This window comes from Panthera uncia, chromosome F2, assembly GCF_023721935.1.
Source record: "Panthera uncia isolate 11264 chromosome F2, Puncia_PCG_1.0, whole genome shotgun sequence".
Classification (NCBI taxonomy): domain Eukaryota; kingdom Metazoa; phylum Chordata; class Mammalia; order Carnivora; family Felidae; genus Panthera; species Panthera uncia.
Window position 1 is genome coordinate 74,006,844 of NC_064812.1, and position 20,011 is coordinate 74,026,854.

The window sequence follows — 20,011 nt, forward strand, 5'->3', positions numbered from 1 at the left end:
CCTCTTCTCATCTAAGACGAAAACCTCTCCCTTTTCTCAGGCTCCCATCTGCTCCATGTTCTTCCCTGCCTCTTCATGCTCACTCAGCACAGAAGCTGTCCCAGGTCTGTCCCACCTGGCATCCTGAGTCCCCCCTTAGGTACCAGCCCTTTGCTTCTCCTCCAGTGCAAAGCTCTCTGGAAGAGAGCCTCCCTTTGCTGGAAGTCATTTCCTTGCCCAACTGGCAATCCACCTGGGGGTGCTTCTGCCTCCTCCTCCTGCCCCACTTGTCCCCTCCCTCCCACTCCACCCCCACGGTCTTTCTTGCTGTGGGGTGGTGTCTTAATGCGGGAGCGGCAATCTACATTCTGAGTAGCTTTGTCTTTTCGTGGGGGTTGCCACCTTGTCCTTCCTTCCATCTGAAGCTCTGTCTCTGCCCATCACGTCTTTAAATGACCTAGTTTTGTCTTAAAAGCGGTGGCCTCTGGGCACCGACACGAGTTAATCAGTAACTCGGTTTGAATCTGTCTCTACAAGAGTCAGCTACACAACTAGGTCTGCCTTCTTCTTATCTCCTTTGTTAGTGTGGTCAGGCACTCAAGGGCTTGTCTGCGTTCTTCTAGGAGATGCCTGTGTTTGCTGGTTTTCAGCTCTCTGCTTTAGACTAGTCCAGCACCCAGCTGCTGTGTCTCATTTGCACAAGCACGCCCTATACTTTCTTCTCTCCCTTCTTTTTCCTCTCTTCTCCCCCCACCCCACCTCCCCAAGTACTTGTTCTCAGTGTCTCATAACCGCCCCACTTGCCGTCCTTGGTACATGGGCGTACAATGTCCCAGCCATTTGGGTTTAGTGCACTTCTGTCATTAGAATCTGTAAACCAGTGTCTGTAAACCATACTACACTCCGGCCGGAGCACCGCCTCAGAATATGTAACAAGCCAGGCTTCCAATCTCGGAATTCTTCTGGCTAACCGGCATGCCCCCCGCACACCCTTCCCTCCCCCCTCCCTCTCCTGATTGTGCCTTCTGGAAGGTCACAATCACCAAAACTCGGTTGTATTCTTTCCCTTTTCTGACCCTCTGGTACTTGTTTATACCATATACACTGCTGATTCATCCCTGTAATACTGCCTTATGGCAGCTTTTGTTTTCATTAACAGTCCTATCGCTTCACTTGACATCAGGTACCTCTCCCGTGGCCGCGGCTCTCTTGGGAACAGGGGCCGTGCCTGTTCGCATCCCCAGGAATTTCAGATCGATGCCGCATGTAATAGTTGTCGGTAATATTTATTGCACCAGTGTCAGCTGTTTGTCTTAATCAGCGGCAGCCACGTATGACTGAGCGTTGACTCTCTGGTCTGGAGAAACGAAGCCGAGGATTTCTGCAGGGACTCCTGGCATCCCTTTCCTGCCTCGGTTAGCGCCTTTGGTGGTAGGCCTTCGTCACCTGTACCCACAGAACGAAGCTGTGGCTCATCCAGATCCCCGGGTACTTCGGAATGCGTCTTGCTGCCTCTTCGCGTGTTCTTGAAGACAGACTTGCCAGCTGCGAACTCACTTTCAGACAAATAATAGTCTCATCATAAAGACACAGACAGGAGCTGAGCAGTTCTCTGTCTCCTTACTCTGTCTCTACTTGGGGGCATTTCCAGTTTGCACCCCGGCCTGTGAACACATGGCCTGAGGGAAACACTCCTGGGCAGCGTTTCTCCATTAGCTGGTGTTTAGAAAAACCTCAAACATTTTTTCTGAAAATTTTATAGAGAAAATAGTGGATGTGTTTGAAATACAAACGAGGGAAATAAGTGGCAGTTTTGAGAAATGGCAGTAACTGGGAATATTTGAGTAAAAATATGAACAATCTAGAGAACTTGTGATTTGGGGGGAAATCTGTAAATCCAGGCATATTGAGTTACTTACTTTTCGCTTTTCAATGTACTATAAATTGTTTCGTATTTGTTTCTAACAGGAATTGAGCTAGCTTTTCCGATAAAAGTATAAAAATATGATAATGCATAAAAACCAATTTGGTTCATATGCCATTAACCAGATTGGTTCTGACTTTTGGAATTTCAAACTAACTCTTCTTTTCTTTTTAGGTTGCCTCTTGGTGCTGCATTGGCCGTATTTGGCACCCAGAATGCTCCATTCTGTGATGATCTATTAATAAGGTTACCTTGTAGAGTTTGGAGCAGGGCCTCAGGTAGGTGGCTTTTATCATTATATGGCATGGCTTTCAAAGTGATCCATTATTTCAGTTTTTAAATAATTTAAGACGTCACATTAAAAGCTTTGAAAAGCATGCCACATAATAAGCATGCCACTTACTATTTTAAGGTCTATCAATACGTATTGTGTTCAGCAGGACTTTATTAATAGTTATAGTCTGATGGAAGGATTGGAATACTGGCAGTGAGCAGTGTCCCTTTGTGCACAAATTGCATCGCTGCTGTAAAAGCTTACTTGTTCATCTTCCCCAAATAGCAGATGAACTCTTAAGCTCCTCTTCTCTGAATCTTGCTCGGAGTGATAGACTGTCCCACGTTACCAGTCTATCTCCTTTCTGTCTACTGGGAGGGGTCTGATTAACTACGGGCAGGTGGGGAGGGCTGCTGTCTCTGCTTGCTGGGATGGGGCAGATGCTAGGATAAGGGACCCAGGGGGACAAGAGCAGTTTGCTAGCCTTGCTGGAAAAGGGACACACCCAGGCATCTAGATCTCCCGGCCCCTAGGTGCAGCTCAGTGGCACAGCGTCGAGGTGTAGAGATACTTGGACATCCAGGCACCCGTGGATGTGGTACCAGGTAAGTCTGTCGGCAGGACTTCTGATGCAGGATTGAGGTTTAGAGGCCAGGACCCTCGGCCCTAGGAGAGGTAGAATGATAAGAACAAAGATGGCCGTGCCAAGTGCCAGACGATGGGCCCAAGGTCACGAGCTCCACTGAGGGCAGGCAGGGACCCAGCTCTGGGGGGAAGAAGGATGCAGGCTCGGAGCCGGCGAGGTCCCACAGTATACGTGAACAGAGCTTTGTCATCAAGTAAAAGGTACATAAATTAATCTGGCTGAAATTCCTAATCACAGTATCTGTGAAGAGTAAGCATTAAAAATCTAGTTAGCATACTGTTTTGAGTCATTTGTATATTTGTACAGTCCATTTTTAAGATATATGAGAAGATGTTCCTAGTTTTTTAGTGTTACAGGCTGTGGATTTTTTTGTCCACTAGGTTTTGTTGAAACTGTTTTAGCGGCTAGAAAAAAAGAAAACTGTTTTTCATTACTTTTCCTTAGCCAACGACATTTATGTAGATTTTCCCGTTTTGATTTCTCTTGTGTCGGTAATCCCTCAGACGTTTTCTCTGACATTTTCAACGTCATTTCAACGTCACATTTTAATTTCACGTGAAGAACATCCTCTTTAAAGAATTTGAGTTTCACTCTGTTCCTTTTTCTTTCCTATAAAACTTCATGGGCTGTTTCCAAACGGTAAATCGTAATCGACGCGGTTGCATGCGCTCAAGGAGGTATGGAATAGAACATTTGAAAGCAGAGATGTTCTGAAAATGCAGGCCGACTGAGCACCACCCAGGCATGTCTCTGCAGTGCCTGACGGGTCACCTGCAGGCCTCTGAGTAGCACATGCCCACGTGTCCCTGACTTTCAGCGCCCCCTGACTGAAACAGGAGGGACCCCCAGGTGGTCGTGATGGTCCCCTTGGTTCCCTTCCACTCCTCTGCCAGAACAAACTAACAGCTTCGTTCTACAAGCCGCCTTCTGAGCTTGCTTTACGCTGATCTGAAATTTCAGAAACATCAAAACACGTTTGTTTACCTGCTCGTTTTGATTCCTGAAATTCCTTATCAGGACTGTGGTTGTGGTCAACAGATATTTATCGAACATCTACTACATGCCAGGACACTGACCAGGTGCTGGGGGTATAAGGATAAGTAACAGTCTCCCTGCAGATGAATTTAGGATCCCCGGGGGAGAGGCAAGTAATTCCAAGAAGAGCTTTACCGGGCACAGGCTTAAACTCCGAGAGGTAAAGTTGTGAAGTTCGTTCTCGCTCAAGTAAAATCGGCCAAGGAATGTAATTATCAACCCTCTTCTCATTGCCATGGCCGGGGCGGTGCACCTGCCCTCTGGAGGTGGAGGAGGGAGTGGCCACCCTGACCTGACCATTCTGCCTAGACCTGATACTATTTACTCAACTATATAGGAATATATAGAAGCGGCTGTTGCCAGAATGGTTGTGTCCTGTCTGGACGGCCACATGGGCGTAACTTAGGGAGTCATGACATGCACAGAGCCTTACCTGGATGCGGGCTGTCTTCCTGATACAGTTTAGCGTGGCTCAAGATTTTGCACACACGCTTAACACTTATACCTCTTTGTATCCCATAGCACAAGCCTGTCTTTAAAGTGCACTTTACTTTGAGATGGCCTCAAACTAATTCTCTGCATGAGCTTTTGTAACTATAAAAAACTTTTCCTTTCTCGTCACATGTGCTTTCATGTGTACTGTCTCTGCCTTCCCGTTGGCATTTTAGGCATATGCAGTACGAGTGCTTGGAGAGTTCAGACCCAAAGCCTGGAGGATGCTGTTTGTCATTGAGTAGTGTCAGGCGGGCAGCCGTAAATGAATGGAGGCATGTTCTCCAAAGGTCGGGGGCCCATCAGTGTCAACATTTTGAGTTGATATCAGGCATTTTTGTTGTAGCCCCGGGAACGTAGGAATGAAAACAACCCCTCACAGTTTGGGAGATAGGCAGTTTTCCGAGGGAGCGGACCTGTGAGTTACCTACCTACTTTGTACCTAGCGAGAGCACCGATATCCTGGAAATGTTTCATGCCAAAAAAAACAAAGCCAGGAAAACCTCTAAGAACAGTTAAAGTTTTGATTAAGCAATCTTTGTATTCAGATGCAATTGCGATTCTTCACTCTTTCTCAGGCACCATTGATTCCCTTGTGCACAATTGCCCTCTCATTTCCTGTTTGCAAATACTGACTAAAATTGCCCTTTGTGAAGAAAATGGAAATACCTGGTATACCACCCATGTGTATTTTTTTATTTGCTTTTTTTTAAGCAGGTTCTTTTTTTTTTTTTTTTAATGTGTATTTATATTTGAGAGAGAAAGGGACAATGAGAGAAAGAGGGGAGAGGCAGAGACAGGGAGATACCAACTCCAAAGCAGGCTCCAGGCTCCGAGCCATCAGCACAGAGCCCGACGCGGGGCTCGAACCCACGAGCCGTGAGATCATGACCTGAGCCGAAGTCGGACGCTCAACTGACTGAGCCACCCAGGCGCCCCATTAGTTTTTTATTTGGATGAGAATATACAGTCTCGGGGGAAGAATCCTCCACATACTAGTTGAAATGAAATGCTAACTTCTAAGTTATGGATCATTAAAAGAGAGCTTTTAAAAGAGAAGAAAAAAATTTTAACATGACATTTATGTTCTATAAAATGAATAACCAATGAAAACATTTCAGAATTGGAAGATAAAATTTACTTGGATATTCCATCTTCATCAGATTGTCTGTTCCTCCTCGCTGGATACTCTAGAAAATGTAATAAACAGCCATACCCGGGTTCAAGGTGGACCAAAAAGGAACATCCTAATTGTACAGAGAGAGAACCGATGTTGGAGTGTGTTGGTTCCACTTTGGAATTGGTTGACTTTTTCCCGTTGGTCCTTAAAAACAAATAGGTCTGCTTTTTCCCTTCACTTCTCTGTTGGCTTCTGGTATTTGATTTTTAAATATAAGGCCCTCTACCTATCAGTAAAGCTAAATTTTATGGTAAGTTTCAAAAGGGTTGTGTTAGAACTACATTTTAATGGATTGCTCCAAAGTTGAAAACATCAAGTACCGTTATTCAAAACAGGCAGTCTTATTTTTACTATTTTAGTTAACTATGATTTCTCCGGGAAAATAAATACAGTAATTTTAAGTATTTTGAGTATGAGGCTTGTTATTTGAGTGCTCACAACTCTGGCGGGTCAGGTGCCATCCCAGCTCTTGGCCGTGTCTCCCTTTCTAGTGGCTTATTTAGTTTATTGGACCAAATTGTAACTGTACTATATAATTTTTTACTTGAACATAGATAACGTATATTCTGTCCTATGTCTGTTCCGGTGATCGAGCAAGCCTGTAAGTCCGTTTTGACGCTGGAAGGCACGTGCCCTGCTTTAATTATTTTCATTCATTCAAAAAAATGTTTACTTTTATGAGAAACAGCAATGAATAACACTGACACAGCTCCTGCCCCACCGTCTATTTTTAATAGGCTTAGGTCTTTGTAGTTGCAAGATAATATTTTTCCTTTTATTATTCATTAATAAGAGATTTTACAGACTTACAGAAATTGAATGCCGTAAAAATTTCCACATTACATTCACAGTCAAAAAAGCGTTCTGAGTATGCCATCGCCCTTACTTCAGAATTGGTCCTCGGTTATGTTATCTTGTTCATTTCTTCCACATTCTTCAAAGTTCTGTTGTGTTTTGTACTTGTCAGTTAAAGTATTAACTATTGGTAAGTTTCCTTTTGCAAGCTACCTATCTATCCGAAAAACATGTTTGAAGCAAATGTTGACGTTTTCTGCATTGTTTACTAACGGTGTTTTATGATTAACACATGGGAGAATAAACACAGCTTTGATTATCGATGGCATTTGCCCTTAATTATCAAAGTACATGTTTGACCTTTAACTTAAATACGAAAGAAGTATTGATGCAGGTAAGTGTTGTAAAAATTCACAGCTGTTAGACAAATGACAATCAGAACTGTGGAATTTAAAAGCACAGAAACAGTTTCAGTACAGGGCTGTTCTTAGGCCGGCGTCCCCAGAGGAATTTGTTTTAGTAGACCCTCTGATGTATGATTCATTTTTGCTTGTTATGTTTCCGTGTGAGTCACTGTTTTAGAATGTAAAACATAGGAAGATGAACATGTGTGTGTACGCTGTTTTTATGTGTGCAAGTTGCCCTAGAAAAAAACGTGCGTTCTTAACACCAGCAAAAACTGGAAGAGCATTCTGAGGTGTTAGTTTCTATTTGAAACGGGTAGATGTACCTTTTCTACCTGGCTTCCCAATTCTTAGATCAAGGCAAAGGAGAATTGTAATCCTCTGAAGAACATGGTAACCGCTCTTTGACGCACAAAAAAGAAAGATAGGAGTACACATTTTGCTGCAGACTTTTCAGAACGGTAGTTACAATACTTTTTAAAAGTTGTTCCTGTTCCCGTAAAAAAGAACCCAGCAGTAACTTGAGTTGACTTTTAGTTAGGGTTACATAAATGTGAACTGTATATTTTTTAATGCTTAGTTTATCAAGCTCAATAATAATGAAGTCTAACCAGCTGCTGGTTTCCTTTGTTTGAGGAAATAATTAGCAGCCCTTTGAAATTATTTGGTCATTCATAAGAGCCCAAAATAGACTGAATTTAAGGAAATTAACTGTGACTTTAGAATTATGTTTTGTGATAGAATGAATGAAAATGATGGCTTTATGATTTTATTTCAGACTGTAAAATATGTAATATTTTGAAATAGTAATATTTCACATCAAGATTCAGATTTTAAACTATTGACATACTTCAACTCTAAAGGATTTTTATTATAAATGACATTGAAGAGTAAGCGTCCATGAAATTTTTATGCATCTACTTGAAATGCAACGAAATTTCTCCTGGTCAGGAAAACTACATGAATGTATTGTTTCCTGGTCCACTTTGGTTTTTACACTTTTTTCCTACCCAAACCACCATCCACCCAGATAGGTATGCTGTTGTTATTTTAACCGTTGCTGCAATTACTTAAAATTTACTTCGAAAACTGCCTTTATTAAAAGAAGCAAAGTCTTCTATTTGTTTCCTTGGGGGGATCGTACTGGCAGCTCCGATCGGGGGAACAGCACTGTTCCCTGGTCTTGTCTTTTAAGTGTCACCACGGGATTTATCCACTGGCAAACTCGTTTGCCGACCCGTCCTCCTCCTAGAACGCAGGCCTATAAGAGCGAAAAAGGAATTTTAGGGCTTCTGCCACCTCTTGACCACATACGTGCTGTCAGGATATTCAGCTTCTTTGGGCCTCTCCCCTTAAAATGGCAGTGATGATAAATCCACCTCTCAGGTCCACTGAGTCCCAGGGAGATCATAGAGATGAAAACACTCTGCACTTGTAAGGTATTTATATTATTGAAATAACATAATATACAAAACAGGCTTTCATGTGCTTAACTACCCTACCAAAACCTCAGTATGTGCCCTGGGCAAGTAAGTATTTACAAAGTTAATTTTATTATTTTGCAATTTTGATGTGCAGAATTCAGTTCTTCCATTTATGCATGTCCTGTGCTTTCCAAAAGAATGGAGCTTTCACTTTAACTTTTTAAATATCTTTTATTAGTCACAATTTTTATTTTTCTTATTTTTTAAACTATGAGAATAATGCTGCTTTCAAATGTACTTTTAGTAGTCTTGTAATGATGCTTGAATGTCCTCTAGTAAATATTTTATTTACACAACAAACTTTTAAAAGTATGACAGTTTGATTTCAGGGGAAATTAATTAGATTTGTGTTTGGAACGTTAAGTAAAATTATTTTCACTTAACTTGTCATTAGGGAATCCTTTCACTACTATATTTTAACTGCTTGATTTCTGTTACCCCTCTCGTGTTCTTACAGTCACGATTGCTGAACATTCGCCTTTCAAATATTCAGAGTTTATTAATCTCTCTGTGCCCTGTAGTCGCTACAGTAGAGAATCGTAGTTTTTTCTCTGCCTCTTGACCATTCTTTTCGCATTTACTTGTACAGTCGAGAATGATTAACAGATTTGTTTCCTGCGCATGTCCTCAGTTTACTGAAGATCATGCTAATAGGCATTTTGTAAAGATACGTTGAAGATCTTTCGACAGTGACCTTTTAAAACCCAGCGACGCTCCGTTCCTGATGCCTCTGCAGCCCACCTGTGTATAACTTCCCTTGCATGCTTTTGAGATCCAAAGAGCACAGAGTTATCGCTACATTTCAGCCATCCTGCGCAGCATTCCGAGAAATAAACTGGCAGGTGTTGCAGGTGACCGGAGTGTAGCTCCGAGAAGCCCACAAGTGTGTGCACTGTGGGCACACAAGGTGCTGGCTTCAGGAGTCTGCTGTCCTGTGGTGAGGTCCCAGATGCCCTGAGTTCGTCTCTTCCGTACTAGTATTAAGCTCAACGAAACGCTGATCGGTTCGGTTTACAAAGAGCGACTCTAACATCCATTTCTCTCAGTAGGCAAGTTAGATTTAAAAAATTAAATTGAATTTGGGAAAGAAGTGGGGAGTCATTCAGCATCACACAATGCCATTTATGTAGGTAATACTACTTTACTTTTTGTTTCTGCATTTATTTGGTCATGTAAACGTGCTTAGAACTAATACAAATTTGCAACTGGTGAAAATTAATGCATGACTTATCAGCAGAGTATGGAATGTAAGCATGTGCCATGAAATTGCAATTCTCTCGTTCTTTATCTTCTATCGCTTACGTGCCGGTCCCGTTTAGAGTGTAGTCCACTCTTATTTTTTGTTTCATAGATTGGCCAAAATGGGAAGGACTGGATTCCGCTCTCTTCCACGAAGAGTCAATGGGACTGGCTGAGATCAAGGTCTGAGGCTCTTTCCACCTGTCACCAGGTAGGCACTGAACAGGAATCACTGCCATTCTGTGCATGTCTCTTTAAAGCATTAGATTGATATGCATATTGTGAAGGTGGGCTTTTATTCCATGTTGAACACGACCTTGTATTATCCTATCGTTTTAAATGCACCTGTAAGTAATTTGACTTTTGTAATATGTTGAGATGAAAAGATATTATTAGCCATGAAAAAACTTCAGCTGGTCTTAGAAACGTGTAATATTTGAAATCTCCAGTTCTTCATTGCTCAGTATGCACATCCAAAGATGGTGAAATTCACTTGTTATTCCATATTGAGTATCACCACCTTGAATATAACCCATGTCTGTGTATTGTTTCATGGTGTACTTCTCATACTCTTTTTTTTTTTTTTATTATTAGAAGCTGCCATTTTTTTCCCAACTGAAATTCTCTGCCCATTATGCTTGGCTCTCTAAACACAACAGTGACACATATGACCAGTCTTTGAAATATTTTCAGATAGTAGTTACAAACAAACAGGGCCTCAGATACGTAGCATTCCGTGTTGATTTTACAGTGAAACATTTATCAGCTTGTTTCCCACAGTGCTCTAAATAAGTTCATGGAAGCGTGATGTTAGGAAATGAGGTGGTCAGAATTGCTGTCTTGTCCTGCGTTGGCACAGTGCTTTCTCCCAATTTACAGTGTCATTGCTGGTCACAGCAAAACAGCTGTGTAGATATTTCTGAGAGACAGAAAGAGAGAGAGGGGGCGGGAGGGGGGGAGGGAGAGAGGGAGAGAGAGAGAGAAGCTGTCTCCTGAATGAGGATATAACCAGAAAAGAACAAGCCCCTGAGATGAGGAAACTCTAAAACGGGGAGAGCATATTGTGGTAGCATCAGTAATGTCACCTGTGTTGACTGTGTTAATGTCGCTTTTAAACAGCAGAAGGCATGCAGACAGTTTGCACAGCTTGAAGGCCTTGCTTGTGTCTTCCTGCTGACGAAGAAAGTATACGTGAAGCACACACTGGTTAACTTACCCACAGGCTTTACTTTTTAGCAAATGAGTGAATAATTGCCCCGTTTTGCCTGTTTAGGGACAGCCTCCCCCTTCACATACAGTGGGATGTAGTCCAATATGCACTTCGTTTCACAGAAATTAGATTCAATCTAGAGCCCCTGCCCAAATATAACTGGACTCTGCAGGAGTCCGTATGCCACATCCGGCCCGTAAGGGCAAATGAGTCTGATGGCAAAACCCAAGGGGTATAAAGAAACGGGCTTTCGTTGTGTTTTGAAATACACCATAGCGTGAGAAGTCCAAGTGAGCAGTACTTGGTAACAGTCACTTAGTGACGTTCAGTTTTCACTTTAAAAAGCAGGTATTTTTTAAAAGAGGTTGTAGGTCTCATCATTTCTGTGCCCCTTAGAAGCGAGCTGTTAGACTGGCACTCAGGAACCTGCAGGAATCCTTTAACTCTTTTTATATCAGGTGGATCTTTGGGGACTTGGTTCCTTACTCTGAGAAATACAGTCGGTAATACTCACTGTCTCCTGTCCGTGAATTTTCAAAGCTTTCAGTCAGTTTAAAAAAGCTTTTTAAGTAGACCTACTCTTTGCCATGCAATACGTACACTTCATCCTTCCTCACAGCACCCATAACGAATCGAAGCTCTGACACACCTTTTACCCGAAACACCTCCACAATGATGCGTCCTCGCACAGGTATTGTGCTCCAAGCCAAAAGTCTCACTGGTGTGCCACCCACGGGTCACAGGTGTGCCAAAGACTGATCCCCTCAACTCTTGGAGAGGCCTGATGACTCGGGCTCATCCACTAACCTCAGGGTGCCCGATGAACAGAATGCTTTTCTGTGATGTGCAAGAAGGCAAGGAAGAAGTACCTCAACCCAATCTTTCTTCCCCCCGAATGATCAGGAGCCGTGATCCTCACTCGCCTCCGTGTAACTTCATCAGATACTCTGATTTCAAGAAGAGAAGTCATTTCTCCTCTTGACTCGGAAATCCTTCTGTGTGTGATAATAGAGAGCAAATCTCCACCCTGGGTGGTGCCTCCAACTCTCTCAGGCCTCCTGTGTCTGCATTAAGCACTTCCTCCGTGAACTAAATGGCTCACAGGGTGCCTATAAGAGTTTCCGGTTGCTTATCTGTGTTTTTCGGTAACACGGAGTCTGCCCAGAGTTGGCTTGCCCAGGCTAAAGGGGTTTTTTCCACGGTAAAAATATTTGCAGAAACCTTTTTACACTCTTAGATTTCTGTTGTCTGATCCCTTGTCAAAATTGAGGCTTAATAATGCCACTTTTAGTGTCGTGTTTTGACGCTTCCTGAAAGCTCCTGGAATCACTGCTGCTTTCCCTACGTACGATCATTTGTCAGGTAGAATTTCAGGGGGGTGCGTGAACTGTTCATTCTGAGCAATGCGTTAAGATGTGTTTTGCGAATATAAAGAAACCTACAGATATTACATTAGACCAGCTGAATCCATTTTATGGTTCCTTTTTGAATTCAAAAGCATCACTTAGCAAGTAAAATTTTTAAAAATTAAATTTAGTTACAAACTAGTTGTTTCTTATTTTTTTTTTCCAGTCCCTTTTTGCTTTCTTTTACGACCACATGAAACTTGAGAAGCCACCTAAAGCTAAATCATTTAGTGGAGTTGGGCAGTTCCCAAGTGTCCAACAAGAAGGCCTGCTTTAGGCTGCGATGGCCACTGTCATTCCTGGTGATTTGTCAGAAGTAAGAGATACCCAGAAAGTCCCTTCAGGGAAACGTAAGCGTGGTGAAACCAAACCAAGAAAAAACTTCCCTTGCCAACTGTGTGACAAGGCCTTTAACAGTGTTGAGAAATTAAAGGTTCACTCCTACTCTCACACAGGAGAGAGGCCCTACAAGTGCATACAACAAGACTGCACCAAGGCCTTTGTTTCTAAGTACAAATTACAAAGGTATTAAACTCTATTTGTCTTTCAGATTATATTTTCTATTATGTTGGCCATTTGAAGCCGTTGTAAACGTATATATCTGTATACACATTATTTAGCCGCTTTGCAGAGAGGAAATGTTACGTAGATTAGACGTGGGCTAGTTTTAGCGTTCTGAGCCACATACTTTTACGTGTTAGTGTCTTTGGATTTTTTGGTAAATGCAATGCTTAATGAGAGTAGAATTTTCCGTGCGTACAAAGAAATTGCCAGAAAAGGGTACGGACGTTTTACGTGAGTATGTTCGGGCTCGCTCATTTGCTTTCGTAGTCGTAGCTAGAGACCGGCAGAAACTAACGTGGCAACTTAAACGGCTCGAGTCCTGCGGAGCCGAGGGGTAGTGACTGTCCTTGTGGCGCATGCTAAGTTAAGACGCGTCCGTAATCAGGGAGTTTCTGGCGTAGCGTAGTAGCATAGCTTCCGTTTGAAAAGTGAGTCCGTAGCACTCGTGTCGTGGTACTTACAGAATATGTCTGTGTTCAAAGGCACATGGCCACTCATTCTCCTGAGAAAACCCACAAGTGTAATTATTGTGAGAAAATGTTTCACCGGAAGGACCACCTGAAGAACCACCTGCACACGCACGACCCTAACAAAGAGACGTTTAAGTGTGAAGAGTGTGGCAAGAACTACAACACCAAGCTCGGCTTCAAACGTCACCTGGCCCTGCACGCCGCCACCAGCGGTGACCTCACCTGCAAGGTCTGCCTGCAGACGTTCGAGAGCACAGGAGTGCTGCTTGAGCACCTCAAGTCTCACGCGGGCAAGTCGTCCGGCGGGGTCAAGGAGAAGAAGCACCAGTGTGAGCACTGCGACCGCCGCTTCTACACCCGGAAGGACGTCCGGAGACACATGGTGGTGCACACTGGAAGAAAGGACTTCCTCTGTCAGTACTGTGCACAGAGATTTGGGCGGAAGGATCACCTGACTCGCCACATGAAGAAGAGTCACAACCAAGAACTTCTGAAGGTCAAGACGGAACCGGTGGACTTTCTCGATCCATTCACCTGCAACGTTTCCGTGCCTATCAAAGACGAGCTCCTTCCGGTGATGTCCTTACCTTCCAGTGAACTGTTGTCAAAGCCATTCACAAACACTTTGCAGTTAAACCTCTACAACACTCCGTTTCAGTCCATGCAGAGCTCGGGACCCGCCCACCAGATGATCACAACTTTACCTTTGGGAATGACGTGCCCGATAGATATGGACGCTGTCCACCCTTCTCACCACCTTTCTTTCAAATACCCCTTCGGTTCTACCTCATACGCGATTTCGATTCCTGAAAAAGAGCAGCCGCTAAAGGGGGAAATTGAGAGTTACGTGATGGAGCTGCAAGGCGGCGTGCCCGCCTCATCCCAGGAGTCCCAGGCATCATCATCTAAACTGGGGCTGGATCCTCAGATCGGCTCCCTAGATGATGGCGCAGGGGACCTGTCCCTGTCAAAAAGCTCGATTTCCATCAGCGACCCCCTAAACACACCAGCCTTGGACTTTTCCCAGCTGTTTAATTTCATACCCTTAAACGGCCCTCCCTATAATCCTCTGTCGGTGGGGAGCCTCGGGATGAGCTATTCCCAAGAGGAGGCGCATTCTTCTGTGTCTCAGCTGCCCCCCCAGACCCAGGATCTTCAGGATCCCGCAAACACTATAGGTCTCGGCTCCCTGCACTCACTGTCCGCAGCGTTCACGAGCAGCTTTAGCACAAGCACCACGCTCCCGCGTTTCCATCAGGCTTTCCAGTAGGAGTCCACGACGTGGCCCGAGCGCAGAAATCTGTGTGTAGCCCTGCCTTAGGTGACCGTTTGTATTTTAGTGCCTACGTTAAAACAGCATAAACATTTCTGCTTTTGTACAGTACCGATTTTCATTAAGCCGGTATGACATAGAAACAAGCTTTTTATAAGTGAGCTGCGGAACCGTTTGCGTTCAGTTCTGTTTACCTGGGTGTTTTGTCCACGCTCACTGCCAATTGTCCTGTTTTAAGACGGTTTTTCCTCTAGGGGAGCCATTGTTATCAGTAGCGGTAAAGTCTTAACGAGTCCCACGTTCAAATTACTTTTAGATCTTAAAATGTCCAGTTTTGTCCAATAACCATGGCTCTGCCTTTTGACATTTGGCTCGTTAAAGAGTTTTGCAATAGGATGTAAATTTTCTAAAATGTATGTGAATAACCTGAGAGTTTTTAAATTTTTACTAGTCTCTAAATGGATTCATAAGCAAATGTTTCAAATGAATTAAGAATCCAGTTTGGGGAGATGATAGATGTTTCTTTAGCTATACCATAATTTCAGGTCAGTATATTTTGAAGACTTTGCTATTGTCTGGCTCGGATATTTTGCTGTCTTTATTATGCACACGTAAGGAAAACGAAACCTAAACACAAAGCACCAGTATTTATAGCAAAAAAAAGACTCCTGGGAAGGTGACACAGCATTCCATGTTACTCAGTAGTTGGCCTTAAATCAGTACACAGGATATTTTTTGCCACGTTTCAAAGTTGCTCTCTTTCCGATTGAATAGTGCTAGCCACGTTACGGCATGGGACCCTTCAGAGTCAGTGTATGGATCGATCTCTGGGCCCCTTAATCCTTTCCGCCTTTCGTGGCCAAAGGGTGGGTCAAGTGCAGTCAGCGGTTCTATTTTAAAATGTCGGTCCACAGCCCAGAATCGAGAGCCATTGTGGAACACAGGTGTTAGGTGTGTTTATCCCAGAGCGGACCGTCTCTTCCTGGATGGCGTGATAGATAGACTGCTAAGAAGGCAGATGTGTGATGTAAAGCACTTGGTTCGGCTCGGGAACCTGTCTAGGGATCATGTCCCTTGTTGCCAGGGTTGGAAACTAGCCTCTTGAGGCGTAAAGTCAGAGCATATCGCTCACGTCACTCTTACTTAACGTGAAAGCGACGATCGAGAAGAGTGTGTTCCCTGGACGCAGCAGTTCTTATGGGCTTTCCTGCTAGTAGACAACCACCAGCATCTTTCTGAAGGTCACATTATATTCTTCTAAGTGTTAGCTGGGACATCCGCCTAAGAAACATATCTATTAAGCACTTGTTGACGCCTTATTTGGGGACCCTGTCTGTTGGGGTGGGTAGGAGGGGGAAGGTTTATAGAAGAGTGTATATCTCTTGAAAAAAAAAAAAAAAAAAAAAAGAAAAAGAGAAGAAAAATATTTCTGAGTACTCATGAGCCCTGTACGGAAGCTTCTTTTTTTCACTCACAGGGCCGATTATCACTGCAGATTGCGATGTTTACCCAGAATTTCTAAACATGAGTGCAGATTACGGAATATAATACATTATTTAAAATATTTGGGAGTAGTATAATTTGTGGAAAAATGTAAATTGTAATAATGTAAAGGGGGGGTTTCACTATATATATTATACACACACACATATATCGCACTTCATAGAACCAGAGTTGCTCTCTTAAGGGAGCTTTGGCTCCTGATATTTTATCATGCTCCTATTTTTTTTTTAAATTCTAGGAGCAGTAGTTTTTATACTTATGTATTTAAATTTTATTATTAAAAATTACATTTTATAAAAAGTGTGTTCCAAAGGCATTAAAATTATATATGTTAATAAGGAAATACATTTAAAATTTTTTTCAAACTGCTCCTAAGCTTTTGATTAGGAGACTATTTGCTCTGAAAGTAGGCTTTTAGCTCTGCTTTATTACTGCTTCCTTTAGTTTCTATGAAACAGATTGCTTACTTAAATCATTAGTTGAATGATTAGTGTTCAATATTGCTTTAATCACCATTAAAAAAAAAAAGGAAAAAGAAATTGGTGACAGAGCACAAATAAATAGAAAACCTATTTTTAAGTAAACGTCACAAATACAAGCGTGGAAGCACTACTTTGTCTAAAATTTGCTTCAGGAGAAGTCAAATTAATGACCTGAGACGCTGGCCTTGGTAGGCTGTATGTCACTGCTCATAAACGATTAAAAAGGGAGTACCAGGATTTATGCAGCAAAGCATTTTGGAAATGGGGAATGGCACCATATGCGTGTATATCTTTTTAGCCTAATTCTCGCCCTGCACGGAATTCAGATACACGGAGGCATTTCTTTCAGGGCACCTGGGTTAGAATTGTAGAGTCTTAATATTCACGTGAACACCCCTCTCTGCCTGTTGCTGCCTCACAGACTTGAAATAACGCTTCCGAGGAAGAGGGACTTTCAGCTCTCTTGTTTTTCACATTGACTCTACTGGTCACCAGACCCTTTTGGAGAGAATTTCTGTTAAACACGAGGCAGCCTCATTTACTTTAATTGCACAACGGTCTGACAAGGATGCAACACAGAACTGGCTCTTTTTTCCTAGAAAAAGAAAAGTGGACATGTGTTTTTACATCACCTGGATGTGTTAAATAAAAATAATGATTGCCAATGCTGTTTTTCACTCTCCCCGTGGCCAGAAGCCTCATCCTTGACATTTCTAGTAGTGCCTTTGCTTGGTTTAAAAAAAGAAAAAGCAAAAAAAGGGATTAAGGAGAAACATAAAAATAATTCAGTTTCTTAGAATTTGGACCTCAGACAAGATATTGAACCTCATTCAGTTTGAACTTCCACACGCGTGCACAGATTCGATCCGCAGACACAGAAGCACGAGTGCGGAAGGGTCTTGGCACCGTAAGCAATATTATCCACTGATGTATGCAAATATCATCTTCATAGTAAAGTGGTCACTGTTACAATTCACATTTTAAACTCCTATTACCGAGTGCAGTTTGCAAAACTCCGGTCGTCCTGGCTGATCACACATCACTCTTTGTGCAACTTTTTCGTTTCATTTCGTGTTTCTTCCCGGCTGTGTATTTCTGCCTATTTGTTGCTTGTGCTTTATTAGTCATTTGTGGAATATAGTGATATATTGTGTTAATTGGGACAGTAGCGGTTTTTAAAAACCATATACTGACTGAAACATGAGCCAGAGCTGACTGCTTTATTAAGCTAATAATGAATGTTAAAAGAGTACATAATTCAGGATCGTTCATCTAGTAAGCAATACACGTATATAGGCCAATATTTTTTTTTTTTAAAAAAATAGAGCTTGGTCAACCTCTATACTACACATATTACAAGATATAGCACTTTCAAAACGAATCTAAACCTTTACAGAAACTTTCTTATAGGTTATGCCTTTTATTTTAAGACTTATTATAATTTGTTTCAAGTGCCATTAGATGATATATATGTAGGCCTTTGATATATAATGCTTTGTGTTCAAAAATGGTAGATGGTATTTTAAACAGGTACATTTTTACAGTGTTTTCTTATCAATTTGCTATATTGCACAGAATCAGTGTGTGTCTTTTCATAAGGTTTTACAATGGTTTATTTTTTTACAAGGTTTACGTGTCTCAAAACACACTGTCTTCCCAGTATGTAAATTAAAGAATACCAGTTCACCCAAGTTGCTTCTAGCCTACTGAGATCCACGTGACATTGGAGGAGATCTTCTAAATGGCGAGCATTCGTCATTAGCAATGGCAGACTGTTGTCTCTGACGAGTAGCGCCTCAGTTGACTCTGTCTTCTTTTTCTCACAGGGTGTCAGCAGCCATGCCTACACCACAGATAGTCTTGCTGTGATCACCTAGATCCACGCGAGTCGTGTTGTGTAGTTTTGTGCTCAGAACCCTCCGGGGCGCCCTTTCGATCACGTAGAGCAGACCCGTGCCACCGGCATTGGTAAAGGCACACGTAGGCCCTCATCCCCCTTAGGCCCTTCTACATTATCAGCCCTCTGAGGATGGAAAGGCAGTGTCTTTTGATAAGTGCTCTAGCTCTAGAAATGACAAGAACCATTGCTAACGTATGAAACACTTCCTTGTATAAGCTTCAGTGGTACAGACGAACCAGAATGAATGTTTATCTTCTCAGAAACACTCCTTCGGTATTATGTTGGGTCATGCTGCTAATGGAACTTGGGATACAACTCTTCATGGTGCTACAAACTTCTCTGTCTCGTTCAGTCATATTTTTGTATCCATAGGAAAACAAGAGGACTCCATTAGGCGTAAAGGCGTACAATATATTTTTATACTGTGACTCAATTTGTCATGAACAGACTTCTACGGCACCCACCACAATGTATTCGCGTGCACTTGCAAAAGGAAATCTGGGACGTGCAGATGTTACCGGAACAAACCCAGCTTTTGTCTGCGAGGTGACTATTACTCAAAGTGAAAAGTGGGCTTCGTAATACGGTGTGGAGTGAAGAACATGCTGTAGGTTACTAACAGCCCTTTGAATTTAACAAAAACTGGGAATCCACTAGGAAATGGATTGCGTCGTGCCTGAGCATAAGCTGGACTGCTGAAGTTGTACTTTTAGCTGACGAGAAAGTGTTTGGACTAGTACTCTCAAGATGTTCTAATGATAAAGGTGTGAGTCAGAATAGACCAGAAAAATCTGCATTCCAGGCTGAATTTTTGTATATTTTTCTTGCATTTAAAAATCGCTATTCTGTGATATGGGGAAATCAAGTGGCTTATCATGTATATCGTGTACTTAAAATGTATTCACAAACTACTGTTGTATTTGTATAAAATATAGACAAAGATCGTATTTTTTGTGTGTGTATAAGCTCTGTAAAATAGCAATCACATTATGAAGCTGCACTGATACATTTTAAACATCCACATCCAAAGAAGCAGGCTATTTATTGTCCAGTTACCCAGATATAAAATATTACTTTGCTGCTAATTAAACAATAGTACTGCAGCTTTTTGTGGCCTACAGTGTGATGTTTGCTGTAAGAAAAAGATATGTGAACTCCACAGAATATATGAATAAAATTCTAGAATGGCTTTAGATAATGTAGCCCTTCCTGAAGTTTTAATAGAGGATCGATTTCTATTGGGTAAAGCTCCTTTCCTTCACTTCGAATTTTAAAGATTTTCTCCTGGGGTTAACCTAAGGTTCTAGTAGCTGGCTGGAGGACAGTGCTTGGTTGTTGAAAGGAAATGTGAAGTTCCAGGGGTTCTTTTGTTTTGTTGGAAAACTTTTGTACCTTTCAAGGAAGGATAGAAACTGTAAATAAAAAACAGTCGAAATATCATGCATCAAAACTTTAATCCAGGTGAGAGTCCAGAAAAAAGAATTCCCACAAGGCCATTAGAATGTATAAACCCATAATGGTTCTTGTTCCCGTGACATAAGATTGGCCTTCAGCATTCCTTTCACACGAAGTGTCGGCCGGTTCCGGTAAATTATCCTTTTGGAGGTTCCCTGGGGGCTCTTCGTCTAAAATTTTGCTGAAAACCCTCCCGTGACGGTTAACTGGACCAAAACGCACACACCGCTTCATCTAAAACTCATCGGTTAAACGGTAATGCAGCTTCAGAAAGAGAGAAATGGTCGGAAGATTCA

At 42.3% G+C, this 20,011-nt stretch overlaps 1 protein-coding gene across 2 annotated transcripts; it reads left to right on the plus strand.

Moving 5' to 3' along the window:
* Window positions 1-771: 771 nt before the first annotated feature.
* Window positions 772-19,798, plus strand: PLAG1 (PLAG1 zinc finger). 2 transcript variants are annotated; one of them, XM_049633694.1, is made up of 4 exons: window positions 772-2,782; window positions 9,565-9,663; window positions 12,235-12,593; window positions 13,115-19,798. In XM_049633694.1, the coding sequence occupies exons 3-4, from the start codon at window positions 12,352-12,354 to the stop codon at window positions 14,370-14,372; spliced, it is 1,500 nt and encodes a 499-aa protein (XP_049489651.1). In that variant the 5' UTR covers window positions 772-2,782; window positions 9,565-9,663; window positions 12,235-12,351; the 3' UTR covers window positions 14,373-19,798. The 2 variants fall into 2 exon arrangements, with proteins under 2 accessions (XP_049489651.1, XP_049489650.1); XM_049633693.1 differs by having other exon boundaries at window positions 772-9,663.
* The last annotated feature ends 213 nt before the right edge of the window (window positions 19,799-20,011 follow it).